The 26249-nt window shown below is 37.9% G+C and overlaps 1 protein-coding gene across 1 annotated transcript in view; it reads left to right on the top strand.

Annotated features, from left to right (window-relative positions):
- The window catches only part of CTSC (cathepsin C), a 40873-nt gene extending 15639 nt beyond the window's left edge, over positions 1 to 25234 (top strand). Inside the window, exons 3-7 of the mRNA XM_030835855.3 lie at positions 5001 to 5167; positions 8176 to 8331; positions 10560 to 10675; positions 17194 to 17325; positions 24281 to 25234. Of these exons, the coding sequence (XP_030691715.1) occupies positions 5001 to 5167; positions 8176 to 8331; positions 10560 to 10675; positions 17194 to 17325; positions 24281 to 24783 (1074 nt within the window). The 3' untranslated portion in view covers positions 24784 to 25234. The remainder of the gene's footprint in view (positions 1 to 5000; positions 5168 to 8175; positions 8332 to 10559; positions 10676 to 17193; positions 17326 to 24280) is intronic.
- The last annotated feature ends 1015 nt before the right edge of the window (positions 25235 to 26249 follow it).

The raw sequence follows: 26249 nt of genomic DNA, 5'->3' as shown, positions 1-26249 counted from the left end.
TCAAATTAAGGTACTAAGTACTTGGCTTCTTGGGGGGTTAAATATCTCTTTTCTACTAAGTTGTAGCTGTCCTGCACAGTGGCATCACAGTCCTGTCCTACCTTTCATAAGGTAATTTCAGGTTCTAAAAGAAGACCAAATTATTTTAGACTGGGAAAACTACAGAATAAAATAAAATAAAAATTTTAAATGGAAAATAATTCCATCAATTTAATGTATAAGAAGTGGTACATAAAGATAGCATCTCTTGGTAATTTGCTAAGTAAAAACAGTTGTAGTGTTTTAGGATTATTTAGGGTTACTTAGAATGTATAAATATTCTATGTAAGTAAGGAGTATGTCTAAATTATTTACCTGGCTTTGTGAATAATAAATAAGAAATCCACAGATGTAAGGACTGTGTAGTTAGGAAACTTGAAGGGATATTTTGGAACTTTCAGGTCAACTTAAATTTACAAGTAGGGAAGCTGAGGTTTGGGGAGGAAAACTGACATTTCTGAAGTAATAGGCAAAGTCAGAACTTGGGTCTCTGTGACCCACTTCTTTTAATTATAAATTTCTTTTAATTATAAAAGTGTCACTCTTCTTTTAATTATAAATTTTTCTAAGTTTCTTGTGTTATTGTTTAAATAGGACTTGGCATTTGTTGTTCTTTCTGTTATTCATTTTTTTATTCACTCATTCAATAACTAATTGCTTTCTAGTGCCAGTGTCCTAGTTAATGAATAAACAAAAAAATCCTCTTATCACAGTGGTTACGTGGAAAGAACAACCCTCACAGGCTGTTAGGAAAATTAAATGGGTTAGTATATATAAAATGCAACCTATGAGGTTGAGTCTGTTATCATCATCCTGATTTTATAGATGAGGACATTGAAAGTACAGAGAGGGTAAGTAACTTGTTCAGGATCACACAGCCAGTAAGTGGCAGAGCTGGATCCAGTCCAGGTAGTCGAGCCTGCAGACCAAGTCCTTTACCTCTGCCCTGTATCAAAAACCCTTGACAGAAAGGGTAAAAAGACTGGACTAGCCAGGACAACATAGACACCTGAATAGTGGGAAATCACCATTAGGGCTACTGGAGAATTTAAGTGACCCCTAAAAAGGGTCTTGGGCAACAGTTTGGATCTGACTCATGAGAGCCAATTAATTTCCAGCTTTGTTTTTTAAAGGAAATAATGAATAAAGCAATGATTCTTGTAACCTTTAAACTCATATTTTAATTCTCTCTTCTCTAACTTTGCAAAGTCACTTTTTTTTTCCCCATGAAAAACATAATGCCTATTATCCCAAAAGATCATTGTGAGGCTCACATGATAATAGATGAAAAACCCTTTGCAAATTGCTTAAGCATTTCCTGCATGGTTTCTAGGTATCTCCTCTCCGTGTTTTTGGCAATTGACCTGTATGTTTATTTCTCTAGCACTTTGTGAGAAGACAAAGTGTATGAAGAAATGTTGCATGGTATTTGGGAAGAATGCTTGGTTATAAATTCTAGTTCAACCATCTCTTTTAGGTCTCTTTTTTTGTCCCCCGAGACTGTATTATCTTTATGTTCTCTTGAACCTCTAAGATTTCTGAGTAATCTGTAAAATGTTTATAAAGTATGATGTGATAGGTAAATGTTAAGGTCCTGTAGTTCTGTAACATTGATGGTGAAGGGTATAGAGTTGCTGAACAAATATGAACGGTAAGGATCTTTAGCACAATCGGTCATGCTTCAGTGATATTTTTCCCCCTCCAATCAAAATAACAAATCAGCCTTTTCCTCACAGGGGAAGTTCATTTGGTGTTAGCCATCATGCTTATAAGTTGTGCCAACTAGGTGAACAAAAAGCACACTGATGAGAAACATGGGGCCCATTTCTTCTAACTTGAATGCCCCTGACTCTTTTGGTACATTGAGAAAGTCATTTCAGCTGTGATCTAAATTTTCTGCTTAGGTGGGGAAATTTCCCAGGCTTTTTCAAGCATGGTTAACTTGCTGGACCACATGATCTGGGTTCAAATAAATAACCACGTTATTTACATGTCTGTTTATTTCGTTGAATACCCAGCGTCTTAAGGTCTGGGGCTGCATCAATACATATGTGCATGTGTGCCTAGCACCTAGCACCTAACATGATGCCTGGGAAATATTATGTGACCAATAAGCATTTGATAAATAAGTGAAAGAACTTAGCAAAATACAAAATAGGTTATACAATTCATGTTTTTTTTCAGGAAGTGTAATCATAATCCTAGACAGGTCAGAGTTAGTCTCTAGCAACATCTGAACCATCCTTCGTAGGTGTCCTCTTCTAGGGCTTTGTAGGCTATGTTTCTTATCCTTAGGAAATTCATCACCTTTTTAAAGTGATGAATTTCACGAAATGTATATAACTATCTTCATTTTGTAAATAACCAAGAAAATCCCACCCAAAGATCATTTTCACCTTTCATTTTTTAAAAAATAGTATTTCATAAAAATTTTACTTATTTGCACTCCACTTAAGTACTGTCTTGTAGTTTTTTCCTCTTAATACATCATAGGTTATTTTTCTTTCTTTTTTTTGGCTGCACCGCACAGCTTGTGGGATTTTAGTTCTCCAAACAGGGATCGAACCTGGGCCCTTAGCTGTGAGAGCGTGGAGTCCTAACCACTGGACCACCAGGGAATTCCCAGGTTTTCTTTTTTTTTTTTATTGTTCTATACAGAGAGGTCAGCAAACTTTTTCTTAACAGGGTCAGATAGTAAATGTTTTAGGCTTTGTGAACCTTATGGTCTCTGTGGGAGCTCCCCAGTCCTGCTGCTGTAGCACCAAAGCAGCCAGAGATAAGATATTCAATACTATAAACAAGTGGGTCTGGCTGTGTTCCAATAACACTATTTATAAAAGCAAGCAGCCTTCCCTAGCCTCTTCTACTGTAATGAACATCTTCCTGTGTTTAGCCTTTTTTTTTCATTTATGTGTATTTGACAATTTCTACAAGGTAGCTCTGAAAAACGCTTAAAGCCTTGTCAGACTGCTTTCTAATAACAGCACTGGTGGGGGTGAGCAGTGGCCTACCCCCGGCTGGCCTGTCTGCATCATAGGAGGTTGCCAATATCGAACAGTTTTTGATTATAAAAATAGTAGTTGCAGATAGTTCAGCATAATAAATATAAACTTTATTAACCTTTTCACGCAACATACCCTCCAGTGTTGCAGCCTGGTCGTGTCCTAGGCCTTTATTTCAGTGTTCCTGTATCCCGAGTTGGGGCTTTAGCAGGGAAATGAGGAGTGGTGAGCCAAACTCATGCTAGTGGAGATATTCTTAGCCAGAGGTAGGGAGACTGGCTTCACAGTGTTAGGAACCACCAAGGAAGAAGCAAAATGTACATATGAATAGCCCGAAGTAACTTATCTTGTGTGGCAAGAATCCCAGGATTCAGACCTAGCTCTTTTGAATTCTAAGGCCATACGTTTTTAACTCTATGCCTCAATATGATTTGATTTCAGAGTCAGATGCAGTAAGGTAGTTTTACCTTTAAGAGTAGTTTAGCCTACACATTCCTTTAAACTTGGGGTTTGCAAACTATAAGTCTGTTTTTGTAAATGAAGTTTTATTGGAACACCATGTGGTTCATTCACTTATGCATTTCCTGTGTACCTTTCACACTGCAGTGGTAGAGTTGAGTGATGATGACAGAGGACTGATAACCTGCATTTATTGTTTGGCCCTTAAAAAGAAGTTTGCCACCCCCTCAGCATAGGTAAAGTAGCATCCATTATATTAGATGCAGTCCACAAACTACATCCTGAGGGCCAAAATCAACCGTGTACTTTTGTAAAGAAAAGCATTGAAACACAGCTGCTTGCCGTGCTGATTTGTTTGTGTTGCCTTTGAACTGCTTTTGTGCTTCTGTTCCATTCAATTAAGTCAGTGCCTGAAATTGTCTATATCGAAGTCCCTTCAGAAAGAAATTTAGCGTGCATTATTTTCCTTTCTTCCTCCCATGCTCTCCGCTCTCATTCTGGATTATATGTCCTTTCCTCCATGAGGAGATGTGATAACACAGGGTTTTTAGGCTGTGGAGCCAAAGCATCTGAGTTCAGATCCTAGATCTATCACTATATACAGCTGACCCTAGAACAACATGGGTTTGAACTACGTGGGTCCACTTATATGCAGATTTTTTTCCCATAAAGACGTACTTCAGTACTACATGAGCCGAGGCTGGTTGATTCCTTGGAAGGAGGGCCCAGGATAGGAATGGCTGACTATAAAGTAATATGTGGATTTTTGACTGCGGAGAGTCAGTGCCCCTGTGTTGTTCAAGGGTCAACTGCAGTTATTTTTCAGCGTTAACATCGACATAAGACAACGGGCCATATTAGTGAAATAAAGTGGAGAGAATATTTAATAATCAGGTTACTTTAACTCCCTCATGATTAGAATATGCTAATAAATTGGGAGGTTAACAGGAGAAAAAATTTTAATGTTTTGGAACATTTTCACCATATGTTCTTGTATTTTTCTGGAATATATCTTCTCTGAGTGGAAAAGTAGTCTGACAAACTGAGCAGAATTTTGTTTCTGCCACTTCACAGCTCTGTTACCTTAGGTAGGGGCTGCTTACCCTCTCTGCGCTGAACCTCCACTTACTCACTGGTAAAATGGGATTATTGGTGTCTGTCTCCTCATAGGCTTAATGAGGTAACTTTTGTAAAATGCCTGGAATGGGGCAGATGCTCTAAAAATGTTAGTTTCTTTCCCTGCCTTTCGTTCCCCAGAAGTGTTTGTTGTGTAAATTTTGCTTGGTAATCAGTGATGCTAATTGTAGAAAAGTTTATTTCTCTTTCTTTTCTAGAATAGGTCGCAAACTGAAACCTCTCAGTTTTTGTTTTGGTTGGCAGTGGCTGGTCCCTAAGATGAAACGAAAAAGGTGCATCTTTACTGTGAATGGGAGACAAGGAAACAGACCTGAGAGAGGAACACAGATTCACTTGGCTTTTCCTTTTCTTATTTGATTGCAGTATAAAGAAGAGGGCGGCAAGGTAACTAGTTACTGCCATGAAACCATGACTGGCTGGGTGCATGACGTGCTGGGCAGGAACTGGGCTTGTTTCACAGGAAAGAAGGAGGGAAATACCTTTGAGAATGTGAACGTGAACATAGCACACCTTGAGAATCTCCAGGAAAAGTGAGTTGTCGTAAATGAAAGTTACATATAGTTTTTTATAATATGTATGTCTGTCTTAATTCTTGGAAAATTTAATTTGATTATATAAAATGTATTTGACTTAGAAACATAAGCCATGTTATGTACAACTTTCCTGGAAAAATACATTGAGTGATAGAGAAGAAAGTAGTTTTTCAAAGTACTTCAAAAGTAATGGACCAATGATAGCTTTAAAGAATAGTTATATAAAGGACCACAGAATTGCAGTGACTTATACAGAAAAGTCATTTTATTATTGCCATGTAATAATATGTCGCATAATACTTGTAGATACGTATGTTTATGTTGCAACAAATATAGGTGATGCTAATTGAACATAAGTTTTAAACAAGGAAATAAATAACTGCAATTAAAGTTCTTAGTATTTATGTAGCGTATTAGTTTCCTGGGGCTGCCATAACAGAGTACCACCGGCCGAATGGTTTAAGCAACAGAAACTTATTTTCTCACAATTCTGGAGGCTATAAGTCCAAGATAAGGTGTCAGCAGGTTTAGTTTCTTCTGAGGCCTCTGTCCCTGGCTTGCAGATGGCTGCTCACTGTTGTTCTACATGGTCATCCTGTCTGTGTCCTAATCTCCATTTCTTAAAAGTACACCAGTCATATTGGATTAGGGCCCACCCATATGGCCTCATTTAACCTTAATGTCCTCTTTAAAGGCCCTGTCTCTGAATACAGTCACATTCTGATGTACTGGAGGTTGGAACTTGAACACATGAATTTGAGGAGGACACAATTCAGTGTATAACTTTCAGTTAAAGTTTTTGTTGAGTTAGGTCCAGTGTAAGTAACTATGAACCACACAAGAGATTTCAGACTTTTATTAGTTTGGAAGGAAAAGATAAATATTAGCAGTAGCAAATTTTCTGTTTTGTTTGGTTGTGAAATCCACTGAAAGTGTACATGAACAAATCATCCAGAGCCAGACCACACTGGCAGTGAATGACTCTGCAGCAGAGAAGGTGGGGGGACATGAGTTCAAAGAGGACAAATCGCACTTGTCTGGGGAAGTACTCCCCAAGATTTAGACTAATTCATCACCTCCATTTTGAACTTAGCTTTTAAATTGCTTTGTTTGGAGTGATCCTTGGGCAACACCTTCCCTATGAAGCTGTTCACTCTTCACCCTACTACTTTGTACTTTTCTGACATTTCAAACATTGCCTCATTTAGTGAAGAAGCTACTAACCGGAGTGCTCAGAATCTATGTTGCCTCACTTGTAAAGTAAGCATTTAGGACTAAATTACCATCAAGGTCTCTTTCAGCTCTTAATGATCTGATTTCAAGATAGACATTTACAACTTAAAATATATTCCTGTGTCTTAAGAAACAACAACTGTAACTGGCTTTTGTTGTGTGCTAGTGTTGTCAGAAATAGAATACAGGCAGTTTTATAATCTATTTAATAAAGGTACCTCTCTGGTTTCACATTTTGCAACAAATGGGAAAGGATTTTGATAAAAACATTAACACATTATCAATGTGGTTGCACATTTTTCTTATTATTTTCAGTGCTCCCAGGATTTTTGACTATATCAAAATACTCTCTCTGCGAACATCTAAATTAAAAGAGAAAGAAAAGTTCAAAATATGCCTAACATGTTACTCAGGTTACGTATATCTTGCTTTGCATAATTGAATGTTAATGAAAGTCTTGGGTAGTGAGTCACACTTAAGTTACAGAATGTTATGTATGTATGTGTTTATGTATGTATGTATGTACGGCTGCATTGGGTCTTTGTTACTGTGCGTGGGCTTTCTCTAGTTGTGGTGAGTGGGGGCTACTCTTCGTTGCGGTGCGTGGGCTTCTCATTGCGGGGGCTTCTCTTGCTGCGGAGCATGGGCTCTAGGTGCACGGGCTTCAGTAGTTGTGGCTCATGGGCTGTAGAGCACAGGCTCAGTAGTTGTGGCTCACAGGCTTAGCTGCTCCAGGGCCAGAATCTTTTTTAGTAGAAATAACATGGTGAATTCTGTTCATTCCTAGCACCTGGCACATACGTGAGCTACATGTTTAAGTTAAATGAATAATCAACCCCCTCAGTTCTTTTGCTTTGTAAACATGCTCTTTGTGTGTTAGACTTGTTTACATCTATATCCAAGCATTTGGCATCAGGTAAACCAGTGCCTTTCAGATTTTAATGTTGCTGTGAATCATCTGGGGATCTTGTTAAAAATGTAGATTCTGATTCAGGTGGCCTGGGTTGGATACTCAGAGTCTGCATTTCTAGCAAGCTTCCAGGTGCTTCTGCTGATACTGGCTCAAGAACCAAATTTGAGTAACAAGGATATAAACCAAATGTCCCTATGGAACCATTTTTTTTTCCATCATGTGGTTATAATGCTTGCCATGCTATATATATATTGTACACAGTTTTGCTGTCCTCCCCCCCCCGCCTTTATTTTTTATTATTACAAAGTTTAAAAGGTACATTGTAGAAATTGTAGAGGGTGGGGGAAAGGTGATGATCCTATGTCACCACTCAGAGATAACCATGGTTGTATGTACTTATGGTATAAATATAAATGTTCACTTCCACAAAAATTGATTAATTCTATATAAACTTCTTTGATATTCTGCTTTTTTGTTTAATATAGTGTGAAGTTTTCCATATCACTAAATAATCTTCCAGATATTTTTACTGAATAAACTATATAGCAAATGAAGTACCATTATTTATTTAATCCATCCCTTACCTTAGAATATTTATGTTTATAATCTATCACTGGTATAAAAATGTTTCACTGAACATCCTTATACATACATCTTAGTTCACTTGAACTTTTATTTTCATAGGACACATTCCAATTCTAGGCTATTGATAGAGATATAGAGATTGACATATCCAGTTGCCTTCCTGAAAGATTATACCACTTTCCACTCAGGCCCACAGTATAAGAGTGCCTATTTTAACGGGATCTATTTACATCAGTAAAGAGTGTATCTGAAGTTGTCTTACTTTTGCTGGCAGGTATTCTAATAGGCTCTACAAATATAACCACAACTTTGTGAAAGCTATCAATGCCATTCAGAAGTCTTGGACTGCGACTGCATACATGGAATATGAGACTTTTACACTGAAAGAGATGATTAGGAGAGGTGGTGGCCACAGCTGGAGAATTCCAAGGTAATAAAGCACATCTCTTTATCACTAGTAAAGATATTTGTATCAATTGATATCCTCCTCCCTGGGCTGTTCATCATTTTATTGGTCATCGTAACTTAGACTTTTTATGTTATCTTTTCCCTGACCATCTCCCTTTCCTATTCATACAGACTCGGATGTTCTCCAAGCCCTATTTATGGGTTTTGCTTTCACAGCATCTGCCATTTCCTTTACTCTCTTTCCATTTTCTACACTTTGGCTTAGGGCTTTGTCATCTCTATCCTGTATAATGGATCAGCTTCCTGCCTTCTCTCTCTTTGGTTTCTACCCCTCCCTGTCCTCACTCTTAGCCATTCTATGAAATACTGCCTGTTACATCTTCTTACACCCAGCTATGATTGAGTCACTACCTATTGTCTAATGAATAAATTTAGCCTGGTAATCAAAGCCACCTAAATTTGCCCATAACTGTATTGACTACCTTGACCTGCTTTCAAATAATATGACAGAAAATTCCTGAAAACTTTCACCTACCTCCATTCATGACACTCCTTTTGCCTCAGATACCCCTGAACTTACCTATAGAAACTGTCAAATTTGCCACCTGTAAAAATCTCAAAATCCTTTCTCTGTTTTTAGGTCCAGCAAAAAATATTCCATATTTATCAATATACCTCTGCTACCTTCAGCCAGAGTGGCATTTCCCTCCCATCTTTAGTTTATATACCCCATGGTGTATTTCTTATGGAAAATTATACCGTTCTTTGAATTTATACAGTCAGGAATTGGGTAGATTTATTCCCTCAAAACTATAGCTGGATTTAGCAGACTATGTAGTTTCTCTCACAGTTCTACCCATATCTGAAAAGAATCTTATACAGTGTTTCTCAAAGTGTATTCTGAGGAATGACTAGTGTGTGAGATGCTCTGGTTAGTCGAAATTGGGAATGGGAGCATACCGTATTCCTTCTCAGATTCACTAAAGTGAAAGAGCCATCCTGTATCTGTGTGAGACGAGAAGTTGAGACCTGTTCAGTAACAAGCCAAAGGAGAACCCAGAGGAGGTGGGGTCAGCACTGGAGCCCAGGGAGACTGGGACTCCTGTCTGGAAGATTGAGGCTCAGCCCCAACTGCTTTGCCATGTGTCAGGTGCCATGTTTCTGAAGAACTCTTGTAGAAAAACGTATTGTTTATGGACATCTGAGTCCAGAGCTCTCTGCAGATTCTTAAAAGAATCTGGACCCAAATGATTGAAAGCCAATAATGTATAGTGTGCCTGTGATGTTTGTAATTCTCACTTCTCCATCTCCCTGATTTCTCTTTCACTGTCTTCGTTTTCACACCACTGAGCTTTGTTGTCACATTGCTTTTGTTTTATCTGTGTGTGCATTGATGGGCAAACACTCTGCCTTTATAGGATGTTAGGAAGAAGGAAGTTAACAATTGCCTGTTTTGTGCTAGATAGTCACCTAAATGTATCAGCAGCAATTTAGTCTTAATGACATGGTTGATGATGATGGTGGTGGTGATCATCCTAATAGCTTAATAATTTGGTAAGGACTTATCAGAGACAAGGCCATGTTTTAAGCACTTGTTAATCATTATTACATTGAATTTTCATAACAATCCTTTGCGGTAGGCATGATTGTACCCATCTTAATAGGAGGTGATCATAGTTTTGTGATGTTAAGGTCTTTGACGAATATTACACAGCTAGTAAGTGGTAAAGCCATTGGTGGCCATCTTTGTGTCTTACTTTCATCTGTTTATGGAGGTAGTCTGCCTGCTTCTACTTAGATCTTTTATATACATGCCTTCACTTCTTTTACAGCTACCATCACCACCATCTCCAGAGTCAAACATCAGTCATTCCTCTATTTTCTCTAAATCCTTTGTAGGCCATCTTCAATTTCTCACGTCTGCTTTCTTGGTCAAAATCTATTAAAAGTAAGAGAATGCAGCTATTTAGGCATACTAAAATTAGCAATGGCAATATATGAAACCAACATGATTTCACCAGGGAAAATTACTAGATCCTGAAAAAGAAATGGGTAATTTATACAACTTAGTTGTATAATTGACACATTGTATAGTAGACACATTTTTGTATAATAGACACATTGAAACACTGCTAGACAAGTGCTCTTTGGATCTGAATCTACATTCTAGCCGGCCAGGTGGTTGAAATCATGGAATCATCCTCAAAGGAAAGAATATATATTGACATCAAATGTCTATTTCCATCCTAGGCCCAAACCTGCACCAATAACTGCTGAAATACAGAAAAAGATTTTGCATTTGCCAGCGTCCTGGGACTGGAGAAATGTTCGTGGTACCAATTTTGTTACTCCTGTTCGAAACCAAGGTAAAAAAAAAGTCTGATTTTTTTTTTCATTAATTCATTCTGAAATATTTATTAAACATTTACTATGTGCCAGGCTCTCAGATTTTGGGGATACAGAGGTGAATAGGTTATGATCCACTTTAGTAAAGAAATGGAAAATATATAACTAATGAATACTCACTTCTTTTTGTGTCCATGACAGACTTTGGTAGTAGATAATCTCTCCAGCAGAGCTCAGCATTTCTTCAGTATCCTTCTCAGTGTGTTCCAGGTAGCTAATGAAATTAGAGTGATACGTAAGCCAAACTCATTTGCCCTCCTAGTCACAGAGACTTGTGTAGAAACAAAGAATTGCATGCAGCCAAAATTGGTCTTCCTTCTGCAAGTGGTTTGCTGGAATCCTTTTTTTTTTTTTAAATTGAAGTATAATAGATTTACAATGTTGTATTAGTTTCGGGTGTACAGCAAAGTGACTCAGTTTATATATATGTATTCCTTTTCAGATTCTTTTCCATTATAGTTTATTAAAAGACATTGAATATAGTTCCCTGTGCTATACAGTAAGTCCTTGTTGTTTATCTATTTTATATATAGTAGTGTGTATCTGTTAATCCCAAACTCCTGATTTATCCCTCCCCTTTCCCCTTTGGTAACCAGTTTTTTTCTATGTCTGTGAGTCTGTTTCTGTTTTGTAAATAAGTTCATTTGTATTATTTTTTAGATTCTACATGTAAGTGATATATGATATTTGTCTTTGATTTACTTTACTTAGTATGATAATCTCTAGGATCATCATGTTGCTGAAAATGGCAATATTTCATTCTTTTTTATGGCTGAGTAATATTCCATTGTGTATATATACCACATCTTCTTTATGCTGGAATCCTTCTTTACTACCTGTCTGCCCACTCTACCCCTTTTTCCTCCCCCCATCATTTAGTCTTTAATTACTTTAGGAGTCCAGAAAATGAATCCTTAAATTTTTTTCTGGTAAAGTAGAGTTTTTGAGCTGTGTAAAGACCTTTCAATTAACTTTACCCCAAGATAAGACATATAATGGTAAGTATTAACTCAGCTTCCTGAATGGTGGGCTGGAGGCAGAGCCCAGGTTTATCAGAATTATCACTGTAATTGTATTTTATGTTATTTTTGGAAATTGGATACAGGATGAGTAGATTTAATAACTTTTCCTCTCATAGCACTTGAGAGCAAATTATTTTATCCTACATTTTAGCCAACAATGATTGGAGAATCATTTATATAATACTCAGGTTTATTACTTCTAAGCTCATTTTGAAGATAATTACAGTACACATGACTGCTTTGTTACTATAAAATGGGCGTAGTATTTACTGTCTGGAAACATTCTGATTAGTGTCTCCTGAGAGAGGATTATAAATTTATAACACCCAAAGATAAATTGTCCTTCCCCTTTCCTAAAATTCAATGCTAATCAGCCTCTCCCACTTCTCAACATTCACCACCAACCCTTCAGTTCACCCTGACTGAATTCTTGCAAAGTGTTCTGAATATATGGAGCTTTGAGCAGGTCTTACAGCAGCAGTGTTCCTGTCCTTCATCTGACACCAGAGGTCTCATCTCTTTGTCTTTCCTTTGTACCAGTTATTCTGAGACTCTTTGGCTCTAGAGAAAGTGTGGGTCCTGAAATCCATCCCTACCTTTTCTGGGGATAGCTTCCTTGGAAAGGAGAGAAATTTGAAGGTAATTGAGAAATGAATGGAAAGTCGATTAAAGGTTTGATATTAAGAGAGGATTAACATGTATTCTGTCATCAAACAGGTTTCCTATCCTTATTGGAGAGGATTAAGTAAATACTGCATGTCAAGTGTTGGTTACTGAGGGCTTGGCACATGGTTGTTTCCACTGTGTTGCAGTGTTTATAGAGTATCTAATATGTTAGGAGTTTTTTTTTTGGCTGCGTTGGGTCTTTGCCGCTGTGTGTGGACTTTCTTTAGTTGTGACGAGCGGGGCTGCTCTTCGTTGCAGTGTGCAGGCTTTTCATTGTGGTGACTCGTCTTGTTGTGAAGCACCGGCTCTAGGCACGTGGGCTTCAGTAGTTGCAGCACGCAGGCTCAGTAGTTGCGGCATGCAGGCCCTAGAGCGTGCGGGCTCAGTAGTTGTGGCGCACGGGCTTAGTTGCTCTGCACATGTGGGATCTTCCCAGACCAGGGATTGAACCCGTATCCCCTGCTTCTTAACCACTACGCCACCAGGGAAGTCCAGTAATTTTTGTTTAATGGCTGAGGATATAAAGACCAATATGACATGGTCCTCATCCTAGAAACTACAGTTTAGCAAGACCTGCAAGCAAAACATTAAAATACAGTATAATAACTGCTTTAACAGGGCGTTTTTAAAATTCTTTAGGAAAAGGTTGAAAGAAATATTTAGTTCCACTCACTTCACAAAATATATGATTGACTACTGATGAGATAATTATTCAGGGGAAGGAAATTAGACTTTCTAAAGCTATATCCTTTGACAATGATTTTCTTGTGGCTTGGTAAAAGGTATTGTCATCTCTAATATTCCATATTCTTTGAGTGTTATAAATATGGTTTGTACAGACATGGGCAATTTAAAAACAGAGGGCTTTGACAGATTAATTGCTTTTAAACTGATCCCTCATCTGTAGTATCTTGTTAGGTGTCTGAGAAAATAATGTACTTAGTTGTTCCTCTTTTGATTTCTTTTTGGTTTTCTGTACTTTAGGTTGGGAAAAAATTATTTTCTATTCCTACTAACTGGGCTACTTGGAAATTTCCACTAACTTAAATACACCAGTGTTCTATATAACCTAGAATTCAAAATTACCCACAGTTAAGGGAATTCACAACTTTTCTCTATTTGGAGAGCAAATCAAGATTAATGAAAAAAAAGTATGGCAGGGATGGGGGCAAATTCTTACCTTTACACGTGTTAACATCTCTAAGCACTAGCCATGTAGCCAGGATTTACTTTGATGTGTGAGAGGGAAGAGAGCTAGGAAGTTGCAAGAGGTGGGACTTCCTTTGTTCTTCTCCCAGCTGTGCTGTCTTTATTTATGATTGCGTCTTCAAGAGAGAAGGGGAGTGTCTTTCAGGTCACATTAATTAGGAAATGCAGAGGGTTTTCCTAACTTTAAAATCTAGTTTGTTTAAGTCTTGTTCTAACTACTGTTTATATTAAAACTGGAAGGCAGGGGCCTTAAACTGCTCCACCCTATTCCTTTTACACACAAGATAAAAAGAAATGCCAGATAGGTCAAGTGACTTGCCCAGAGTCACACAGCTGAGTGACGGGGTGGGAGGGAAGGGAAAAAGAATCCTGGCTCCTTACTCCCAGTTCAGTGTTCTCTCCACTGTTAGAAGTTACAGCTGAATATAGTTAAACCATCTGACAATCACATACCCGTTTGAGATTGTGGAAATATGATTACCATAGAGCTCTGTCTGGATCGTCTCCCCATCTTCTTCTTTATTGCCCTGTAGTCTTCTTAAGAGAAAATGGTCCTTTTATTTATTTTTGTTATTTATTTATTTACTATTTGTTTATTGAAGTATAGTTGATTTACAGAATCTAGACTCTGGCCTGACTTCTGAAGAGGCATTACTTACATTGGCAGCTGACCTTCTGGGAACATCAAGGGCTTGAGGAAGGTTATCTCCATTCCTCATTCCTGTGATCTCTCTGTTAACAGAGCACATTCTGAGCCCTTGAATGTACATGTGTTCTGTCCCTCCCACAATGCTGGATGGTCAGATGATGAGGATTTAATAGTTAATACCAAGAGAGATTATTTCTGTGGCTGCCCTGGGCCAAGAATGCTAAATGGCCAAATTGAGGCCATTTCTAGACTCTTGTGATGTTATTTATTGAAAGATCCTGATGTCTCAAGAAAGGAACACTGGCCTTGGCCATTTACTGTCACTCATCTAGTTCTTTGACATTCTGTCATTTGAAAGAGGAGTCCTAAGGACAGTATTATTTGGATGGTTTTGAAAACAAAATGTGCACGTTAATTTCATTCTATCTAGTAACTAGAAGACAGGGAAAGGAAATTTGAAAATTCTTTAAAGTAGATACTGATCTATAAATGGAAAAAGACAGTACTCTGCATTAGGAGACATTTAGATGCTAGCACCTGCCACCCTTTAGTTTTGTGACTTTGGACAGGTCAGTGCTTCTTTTTGAATCTCAGTGTATGTATTATTGAGTAGGTTGCACACTAGATGAATCCCAAGGCCCCTTTCCAAATGTTTCTCTTCTAATCTTCATAATTTAGGTGATCCCTCAGTGGCAAAAGCAGTATGGATAAATCTGAGATGTTTACGGGGAGAATTTTGGGGACCATCAGAATGGTAGCAGTTACAGGGTGATAGGGCTCTAATGGACTAAAAGTAAATATTAACTGTTTCCATTGAAATAACCTTCTTTCCTGGATATAAATATGTATCCACTTATTCATAATTTGACTTTTCTTTCTACAAAGATGCACTGAGTTCCTTCATTGCCTCAGGCATCAAGGTGAAGAAAACAGATTTCCTGTAAATACTCAAAGAAATTCACAATTTAGTTTGAGGAAAACGGTATTAAGTAGTTCAAGTAGGCTTAAGAATGTTAGAGGCTGAGCATAGAGTATCCTGGCTTTCCTTTGTACTCAGGGAGGGACATGAATGAACAGTTACCAGGAGAAGAGAAAAACAGTGCCCCTCATATTTTTAATGGACAGTGTTCTTCTTAATACTTTTTGGAGGAAGACATTCACTAACTAAATTCAGACTTATTAAAGAGAACAAAGGCAGCATTCTCTTTATGTAGAATGAGTGTTTTGAATTGTAATATTGTCTGTTCGTTCATCTTACTTTACGTGCACAAGGGAGTGCTTACCATTCAAGTAATTTGGTAACTAATTAATATTAGTAACTTGAGTAACATGTCAACTTCATTTAATACCAGTGTCTCAGGTTTGGTACAAGCATATCTCCATGTAGAATTTGTATCAGTGGCAGATGTGAAAGAGGCTGTATCATAATGGGGATATTAAGTTATGCTCATTTCTTTCTAGAATTGTAACAAGTGGAAATCCCAGTTTTGTTACATACATTCCATATTTTATTCTGTGTATTTCTTCTACTCACACATATTGAAGAAACAGATAAAAATATTTTTATATAAATTACCTCATAATACAATATTTTTCTTCTCTTGAAGCAGCAACTATATTCCTAGCATATGCTTCTTAAGTAAATTTATTTTGTCTTGCCAGAACATTTACATATTAAATAAAGCTGTTTTCCTTTCCCTTCTCCCCTACCTCCATACAGCTACATTTCAATTCATTTTCCATTTCACTACCTCCATCTGCTTTATATCTTTACTTCCTTACTGGCCACCTTAAATACCATATCTATCATTGTAATTACTCTCTTACCTCCTTGGACTTTGTTGTATTTTGCCTCCTTGACCCTGGTTGAATCCAACTCTCTACTATAATACACCCATACCTGAGCCATTATTAGGGTTAATTCCACCCAACAAGGGCTTTAGAAAATGCCTCTCTGGAGATATTTAAAAGCTTAGCTTATATGTATCCCTCCATTATTTTCTCTCAATTTGATGGCTCAGAATGTTGCAAATGTAAATCATTTCTGCATTAAGAATACTGCCAAATGGAAGCAACCTAAGTGTCCATCGACAGATGAATGGATAAAGAAGATGTGGCACATATACACAATGGAATATTACTCGGCCATAAAAAGAAACGAAATTGAGTTATTTGTAGTGAGGTGGATGGACCTAGAGACTATCATACAAAGTGAAGTAAGTCAGAAAGAGAAAAATAAATACTGTATGCTAATGCATATATATATGGAATATAAAAAAAAGGATCTGAAGAACCTAGGGGCAGGACAGGAATAAAGACGCAGACATAGAGAATGGACTTGAGGACACAGAGAGGGGGAAGGGTAAGCTGGGATGAAGTGAGAGAGTGGCATGGACACATATACACTACCAAATGTAAAATAGATAGCCGGTGGGAAGCAGCCGCATAGCACAGGGAGATCAGCTGGGTGCTTTATGACCACCTAGAGGGGTGGGATAGGGAGGGTGGGAGGGAGACACAAGACGGAGGAGATATGGGGATATATGTATATGTATAGCTGATTCACTTTGTTATAAAGCAGAAACTAACATACCATTGTAAAGCAATTATACGCCAATAAAGATGTTTAAAAAAAAAAGAATATTGTCAAATGCTTTGCAGAAGTTAGGTTTTTTTCTCCCAAAATATTTTCAAGGAAAGCCCCATATAGTAATGATTGCCTTTTGGTGAAAAAACTAAAATCTTAATGTTTGCCTATAAGGTCAGTAGCATTCTTTGATTGAATCTTCTTTATTGTGCTGATCCTTATGAACAAAAACCGCAACACTCAATATAAATATATTAATGTATGTCATGCACTTAAGGTTTCTATGATTCTTTTTGAGTGTGTCAAAGGTCTCTTGGGTTATATATCCTTCTTTTCTATTACCAGGGTCTTGTGGAAGCTGCTACTCATTTGCTTCTATGGGGATGATGGAAGCAAGAATCCGTATACTAACCAACAATACCCAGACCCCAATCTTGAGTCCTCAGGAGGTTGTGTCTTGCAGCCAGTATGCTCAAGGTATGTGTTGTATTTCAGGCACTGTTTACCTGTGTGTAGTTTGCCATTGTTGGCAAAGGCAAAAGGATGGGATAGTAGAGAGATCATAATGTCTTCTGTCAGAAAACCTGGGTGCGATTCACAGAAAGATAGACAACATGAAAAGGCAGAGGGCTATCTATGTACCAGATGAAGGAACAAGATAAAACCCCAGAAAAACAACTAAATGAAGTGGAGATAGGCAACCTTCCAGAAAAGGATTCAGAATAATGAGGGCGAAGATGATCCAGGACCTTGGAAAAAGAGTGGAGACAAAGATCGAGAAGATGCAAGAAATGTTTATAAAACCCCCAGAAGGATTAAAGAACAAACAAACAAAGATGAACAATACAATAACTGAAATGAAAACTACACTAGAAGGAATCAATAGCAGAATAACTGAGGCAGAAGAACGGATAAGTGACCTGGAAAACAGAATGGTGGAATTCACCGCTGCGGAACAGAATAAAGAAAAAAGAATGAAAAGAAGACAGCCTAAGAGACCGTGGGGACAACATTAAATGCAACAACATTCGCATTACAGGGGTCCCAGAAGGAGAAGGGAGAGAGGACCCGAGAAAATATTTGAAGAGTCAAAAACTTCCCTAACATGGGAAAGGAAACAGCCACCCAAGTCCAGGAAGCACAGAGAGTCCAATACAGGATAAATCCAAGGAGAAACACACTGAGACACATAGTAATCAAACTGGCAAAAATTAAAGACAAAGAAAAATTATTGAAAGCAGCAAGGGAAAAATGACAACACACAAGGGAACTCCCATAAGGTTAACAGATGATTTCTCAGCAGAAACTCTACAAGCCAGAAGGGAGTGGCATGATATACTTAAAGTGATGAAAGGGAAGAACCTTACAACCAAGATTACTCTACCTGGCAAGGATCTCATTCAGACTCGATGGAGAAATCAAAAGCTTTCCAGACAAGCAAAAGCTAAGGGATATCAGCACCACCAAACCAGCTCTACAAGAAATGCTAAAGGAACTTCTCTAAGTGGGAAATGCAAGCGAAGATAAGGACCTACAAAAACAAACCCAAAACAATTAAGAAAATGGTCATAGTAACATACATATCGATAATTACCTTAAACGTGAATGGATTAAATGCTCCAACCAAAAGACACAGGCTTGCTGAATGGATACAAAAACAAGACCCGTATATATGCTGTCTACAAGAGACCCACTTTAGACCTAGGGACACATACAGACTGAAAGTGAGGAGATGGAAAAAGATATTCCATACAAATGGAAATCAAAAGAAAGGTGCAGTAGCAATACCCATATCAGATAAAATAGACTTTAAAATAAAGAATGTTACAACAGACAAGGAAGGACACTACATAATGACCAAGGGATCAATCCAAGAAGAAGATATAACAGTTATAAATATATATGCACCCAACATAGAAGCACCTCAATACATAAGGCAACTGCTAACAGCTATAAAAGAGGAAATCAACAGTAACACAGTAATAGTGGGGGACTTTAACACCTCACTTACACCAATGGATGGATCATCAAAACAGAAAATTAATAAGGAAACAGAAGCTTTAAATGACACAATAGACCAGATAGATTTAATTGATATTTATAGGACATTCCATCCAAAAACAGCAGGTTACACTTTCTTCTCAAGTGTGCATGGAACATTCTCCAGGATAGATCACATCTTGGGTCACAAATCAAGCCTAAGTGAATTTAAGAAAATTGAAATCGTATCAAGCATCTTTTCTGACCACAATGCTATGAGATTAGAAATGAATTACAGGGAAAAAAACGTAAAAAATACAAACACATGGAGGCAAAACAATGCGTTTAGACAAAGAGATCACTGAAGAAATCAAAGAGGAAATCAAAAAATACCTAGAGACAAATGAAAATGAAACGACTATCCAAAACTGCAGCAAAAGCAGTTCTAAGAGGGAAGTTTATAGCTATACAAGCCTACCTCAAGAAACAGGAAAAATCTCAAATAAACAATCTTACCTTACACCTAAAGGAACTAGAGAAAGAAGAACAAACAAAACCCAAAGTTAGCAGAAGGAAAGAAATCATAAAGATCAGAGCAGAAATAAATGAAATAGAAACAAAGAAAACAATAGCAAAGATCAATAAAACTAAAAGCTGGTTCTTTGAGAAGATAAACCATATTGATAAACCATTAGCCAGACTCATCAAGAAAAAGAGGGAGAGGACTCAAATCAATAAAATTAGAAATGAAAAAGGAGAAGTTGCAACAGACACTGCAGAAATACAGAGCATCCTAAGAGACTACTACAAGCAACTCTATGCCAATAAAATGGACAACCTGGAAGAAATGGACAAATTCTTAGAAAGGTATGACCTTCCAAGACTGAACCAGGAAGAAATAGAAAATATGAACAGACCAATCACAAGTAATGGAACTGTGATTAAAAATCTTCCAACAAACAAAAGTCCAGGACCAGATGGCTTCACAGGTGAATTCTATCAAACATTTAGAGAAGAGCAAACACCTATCCTTCTCAAACTCTTCCAAAATGTTGCAAAGGAAGGAACACTCCCAAACTCATTCTATGAGGCCACCATCACCGTGATACCAAAACTGGACAAAGATGCTACAACAAAAGAAAATTACAGTGCTTCCCTGGTGGCGCAGTGGTTGAGAGTCTGCCTGCTGATGCAGGGGACACGGTTTTGTGCCCTGGTCTGGGAAGATCCCATATGCCACGGAGCAGCTAGGCCCGTGAACCATGGCCACTGAGCCTGCGTATCCAGAGCCTGTGCTCCGCAATGGGAGAGGCCACAACAGTGCGAGGCCGCATACTGCAAAAAAGAAAAAAAGAAAGAAAATTACAGACCAATATCACTGATGAATATAGATGCAAAAATCCTCAACAAAATACTAGCAAACAGAATCCAACAACACATTAAAAGGATCATACACCATGATCAACTGGGATTTATCCCAGGGATGCAAGGATTCTTCAATATATGCAAATCAATCAATGTGATACACTATATTAACAAATTGAAGAATAAAAAACATATGATCATCTCAATAGATTCAGAAAAAGCTTTTGAAAAAATTCAATACCCATTTATGATCAAAATTCTCCAGAAAGTGGGCATAGAGGGAACCTACCTCAACATAATAAAGGCTATATATGACAGACCCACAGCAAACATCATTCTCAATGGTGAAAAGCTGAAAGCATTTCCTCTAAGATCATGAAGAAGACAAGGTTGCCCACTGTCACCACTATTATTCAACATAGTTTTCGAAGTTTTAGCCACAGCAATCAGAGAAGAAAAAGAAATAAAAGGAATCCTGATCTGGAAAGAAGAAGTAAAACTGTCAGTGTTTGCAGATGACATGATACTATACATAGAGAATCCTAAAGATGCTACCAGAAAACTACTAGAGCTAATCAATGAATTTGGTAAAGTTGCAGGATACAAAATTAATGCACAGAAATCTCTTGCATTCCTATATACTAATGATGAAAAATCTGAAAGAGAAATTAAGGAAACACTCCCTTTTACCATTGCAACAAAAAGAGTAAAATACCTAGGAATAAACCTACTTAGGGAGAGAAAAGACCTGTAAGCAGAAAACTCTAAGACACTGATGAAAGAAATTAAAGATGATACCAACAGATGGAGAGAGATACCATGTTCTGGGATTGGAAGAATCAATATTGTAAAAATGACTATACTACCCAAAGCAATCTACAGACTCAATGCAATCCCTATCAAATTACCAATAGCATTTTTCACAGAACTAGAACAAAATACCTTAAAATTTGTATGGAGACACAAAAGACCCTGAATACCCAAAGCAGTCTTGAGGGAAAAAAGCAGAGCTGGAGGAATCAGGCTCCCTGACTTCAGACTATACAAAAAGCTACAGTAATCAAGACAATATGGTACTGCCACAAAATAGAAATATAGATCAATGGAACAAGATAGAAAGCCCAGAGATAAACCCACGCACTTATGGTCAATTAAGCTATGACAAAGGAGGCAAGGATATACAATGGAGAAAAGACAGTCTCTTCAATAAGTGGTGCTGGGAAAAGTGGACAGCTCCATGTAAAAGTATGAAATTAGAACACTCCCTAACACCATACACAAAAGTAAAGTCAAAATGGATTAGAGACCTAAATGTAAGACTGGACACTATAAAACTCTTAGAGGAAAACATAGGAAGAACACTCTTTGACATACATCACAGCAAGATCTGTTTTGATCCACCTCCTAGAGTAATAGAAATAAAAACAAACATCAACAAATGGGACCTAATGAAACTTAAAAGCTTTTGCACAGCAAAGGAAACCATAAACAAGACGAAAAGATAATCCTCAGAATGGGCGAAAATATTTGCAAATGAATCAACGGACAAAGGATTAATCTCTAAAATATATAAACAGCTCATGCAGCTGAATGTTAAAAAACTAAATAACCCAGTCAAAAAATGGGCAGAAGACCTAAATAGACATTTCTCCGAAGAAGACATACAGATGGCCAAGAGGCACATGAAAAGCTGCTCAACATCACTAATTATTAGAGAAATGCAAATCAAAACCACAATGATGTATCACCTCACACCAGTTAGAATGGGCATCATCAGAAAATCTACAAACAACAAATGCTGGAGAGGGTGTGGAGAAAAGGGAACCCTCTTGCACTGTTGGTGGGAATGTAAATTGATACAGCCACTATGGAGAACAGTATGGAGGTTCCTTAAAAAACTAAAAATAGAACTACCATATGACCCAGCAATCCCACTACCGGGCATATACCCAGAGAAAGCCATAATTCAAAAAGATACATGCACTCCAATGTTCTTTGCAGCACTATTTACAATAGCCAGGTCATGGAAGCAACCTAAATGCCCATTGACAGACGAATGGATAAAGAAGATGTGGTACATATATACAATGGAATATTACTCAGCCATAAAAAGGAACGAAATTGGGTCATTTGTTGAGACGTGGGTGGATCTAGAGACTGTCATACAGAGTGAAGTCAGAAAGAGAAAAACAAATATCGTGTATTAATGCATATATTTGGAACCTAGAAAAATGGTACAGATGAACTGGTTTGCAGGGCAGAAATTGAGACACAGATGTAGAGAACAAACTTATGGACACCAAGGTGGGAAAGTGGTGGGGGAGGTGGGGGTGGTGGTGTGATGAATTGGGCGATTGGGATTGGCATGTATACACTGATGTGTATAAAACTGATGACTAATAAGAACCTGCTGTATACAAAAATAAATAAAATAAAATTCAAAAATTCAGAAAAAAAAACAATCCTGGGTGCAACTTCTGGCCGTATCACTTATTATTGAGTGGTTTCTCATGGAATTCACTGTACCATCCAGCAACATGTCAATAATTGCTATATTTTGAGTAAGCACTGGCTCTTAGGAGCCTCTTACATGCATTACCCAACAGTGCTCAAACCCTGAAAGAGTAGCTGTTATCCTATTTATAGACAAGGAACAGACATGAAGTTGTTCTATAGTATTTTGAAGGCCACTCAGCTTCTAAGCATGAATCTCAGTCCCAAATAAGGTCTCATTCTGAAACCTAATTCTTATTGAAATCATACAAAACTGGTTTCTCTCCAGAAGGATTTAAAAATTGTGTACGTAGGCTTCTAGAACAGGCTATACGTAAGGTGTGTAGAAAGCCCGGCTGCCGTTGATTCAGGGAGAAACATTCTCATTTTAAAGTTTTCTGCTGTCAACCCCAGGTTTGGCTACTAGAGACTTTCTCAGTCCACCAGTGAAACTGCTGGTGAATGATTGTCAGTGAGCCTTTCCTTCTTTCTGAAATACTTATTAAACTCTGACATTGTGACTTTTGGGCCCTGGGGACTCTGAAGTATCAAGAGAGTCCTTACCCTCATGAAGCTTACAGTTACGTGAGGAAAACAGAAATTAAATAATTATAAGAACAATGTAGAAAAAGGGTTCTGGATGTGTATACAGGCATACCTCATTTTATTGTGCTTCTCAGATACAGCATGGTTTTTTGTTTTTTGTTTTTTACAAATTGAAGGTTCGTGGCAACCCTGCATCGAGCAGGTCTGTCAGTGCCATTTTTGCAACAGGATTTGCTCACTTCATGTCTCTTTATCACATTTTGGTAATTCTTGAAATATTTCCAACCCTCTGCCAGCAAAACGGTTATAACTCATTGAATGCTCTGGTGATGGTTAGTGGGTTTTTTTTAGCAATAAAGCATTTTAAAATTAAGGTGTGTGTACTGTTTTTTAGACAAAATGCACACTTAATAGACTACAGTAGACTGTAAACATAACTTTTATATGCACTAGGAAACCAAAACGTTTGTGTGACTTTATTGTGATATTTGCTTTATTGTGGTAGTCTGGAACTGAACCTGCAGTGTCTCTGAGATATGCTTGTAATAGGGCCAGGACTGGAGGAAGGATATGGGGACCTAATTTAGACTTTTCTGCAAGAGGCGGTCAGAGAAGACTTCCTTGAGGAAGTGTCTGGCTATTTAATAATGACAATAATAGCGAACTTTTATTGCTTTTACATGAAGTAATTCATTTAATCCTACAAGGAAGGTGCTATTGCTATCTATATTTTACAGATAAGTAAACAGAGGTACAGAGAAATTATCAATTCTTAACCCAGTTTTGGATTGAGCCTCTATAGTCAGGCTTCAGAGCCTCCCACTTAACCATGAAGCTACCTTCCATAGGAGGTGCCAGATAAATGTCTGTCAGATAGATGGCTGATGGATGGATGCATGAAGTGGTATTTAAGCTAAGAAACAACTTCTAGGGGCGACATAAAGAATAATTAATGGCGTAGAAAAGAAAAAATATGAAATGGGACAGTTTGTTTTGTACCCCTTTCTAATAGAGGGTAATAATAACTCTGTGTGTTCTTCATCCTCAGGCTGTGAAGGTGGCTTCCCATACCTCATCGCAGGAAAGTATGCCCAAGATTTTGGGCTGGTGGAAGAGGCCTGCTTCCCCTACACAGGCACAGATTCTCCATGCAAACTGAAAGAGGACTGCTTCCGTTACTACTCCTCCGAGTACCACTATGTGGGAGGTTTCTATGGGGGCTGCAATGAAGCCCTGATGAAGCTTGAGCTGGTCCATCATGGGCCCATGGCAGTTGCGTTTGAAGTCTACAATGACTTCTTCCACTACCACAAGGGGATCTACCACCACACTGGTCTGAGAGACCCTTTCAACCCCTTTGAGCTGACCAATCACGCTGTCCTGCTGGTGGGCTATGGCACTGACTTGGCCTCTGGACTGGATTACTGGATTGTTAAAAACAGCTGGGGCCCTGGCTGGGGTGAGGGTGGTTACTTCCGGATCCGCAGAGGAACCGATGAGTGTGCAATTGAAAGCATAGCACTGGCGGCCACACCAATTCCTAAATTGTAGGGTGTACCTCCCAGCGTTTCAGACTGATCACCGTCAGTCATGAAGGGAAACTGACTTATTCACAGACTAGAGACTTTTACCGTATGGCTACTGCAATGTCAAAAGGTTACAAATAGATCCCTATGAAGATTTGTGCCTTTAAAATTAAAACTGCCCTTGACCGTAATATACTTTCCCATTGAACACCAGCCTGCTTTTTCCTAAATATTCAGTGAAATGAGGTTTTTATGGATGATGGTAAACTATGAAGTAATGGATTTTGCTAATCATTTGTGATTCAAACAGATGCTGTATTTTTAAAAGTCTGTGTGAATGCACAGGCTTATTTTTTAATTGTACAAATCATGAGAAAATATGGCAATGATTATTAAATTTAAAAAGTTTTTGTAAATATTCAGGTGATATGTATTATGAAATTTATGTATGTGCTTAAGAGAATTTTTAATCTTGACTCCTTCAGTTGTATTTACTTCTCTCACTTATGTAAATACTTTAAAAAGGAAAATCAGGGTATTTCAACTAAAAACAACAAAATTATGAACGTTTACAATAGGGGGTATACTCAGTTAATGTCTAGTGAACCCTGAAGTTATCTTCTGAAGATTTGATGAGACAGAGATTATAAAGAAAAGATACAGGAGTTTTGATAAGAGTCTGATTATTGGTTAAACCTTCTTATGGTGTATCTTGCATTTGGAAGTATTGGTTAGCCTTCATTGGCTGAGCAGTAATAGCCTAATTCGTGGAATATTAGCAGTTTATATTTGGTCAGATCTTTGGGATCTCCAAGGGATATTTCACAGTGATATGAAATCTCCACACTGAGTAAACAGATAGGATCCATTAGAAATAATAGATTAGGCAAAATTAGGCAAATTAGAGCTCTAAAGTTTGTTATCTAAACAAATAAAAGCTCTAAAGTTTATTTGTAGTTCAAATAAACAAGAACTACAAGGCTTTTAGAGCTGAAAGGGACCTTGAAGATGGTTCAGTGTAACTTCCTCTTAACCAGAAAAAGGCACTGAGGCTTATACAGAGGGCAAGTGACTCATCCAAGGTCACACAGCTGGTAAATGATGAGTCTAGATTAGAACCTAGATTTTCTAAGTCTGGTTCTCCTTGAGTGACTTAGACACTGAATCTCTGTGCTTTCCACCAGAGTATCCAAAATCACCAGGGATACTAGATGCATAGTTGGAAATTTCACATTGACATGTTAAGTCTCAGTTTTGTCTTAAACCTCATGTACTTTTTGTATTGCAATTCACTACAATTACTTTTTTTTTTTTTTTCTTTTTTTTTTGCGGTACGCGGGCCTCTCAACTGTTGTGGCCTCTCCCATTGCAGAGCACAGGCTCCGGACGCGCAGGCTCAGTGGCCATGGCTCACGGGCCCAGCCGCTCCGCGGCATGTGGGATCTTCCTGGACCGGGGCACGAACCCGTGTCCCCTGCATCAGCAGGCGGA

This window comes from Globicephala melas, chromosome 8 (genome assembly GCF_963455315.2).
Source record: "Globicephala melas chromosome 8, mGloMel1.2, whole genome shotgun sequence".
Taxonomy (NCBI): domain Eukaryota; kingdom Metazoa; phylum Chordata; class Mammalia; order Artiodactyla; family Delphinidae; genus Globicephala; species Globicephala melas.
The sequence above is the reverse complement of the archived record's forward strand: the minus strand, read 5'-3'. Positions and strand labels throughout refer to the sequence as shown.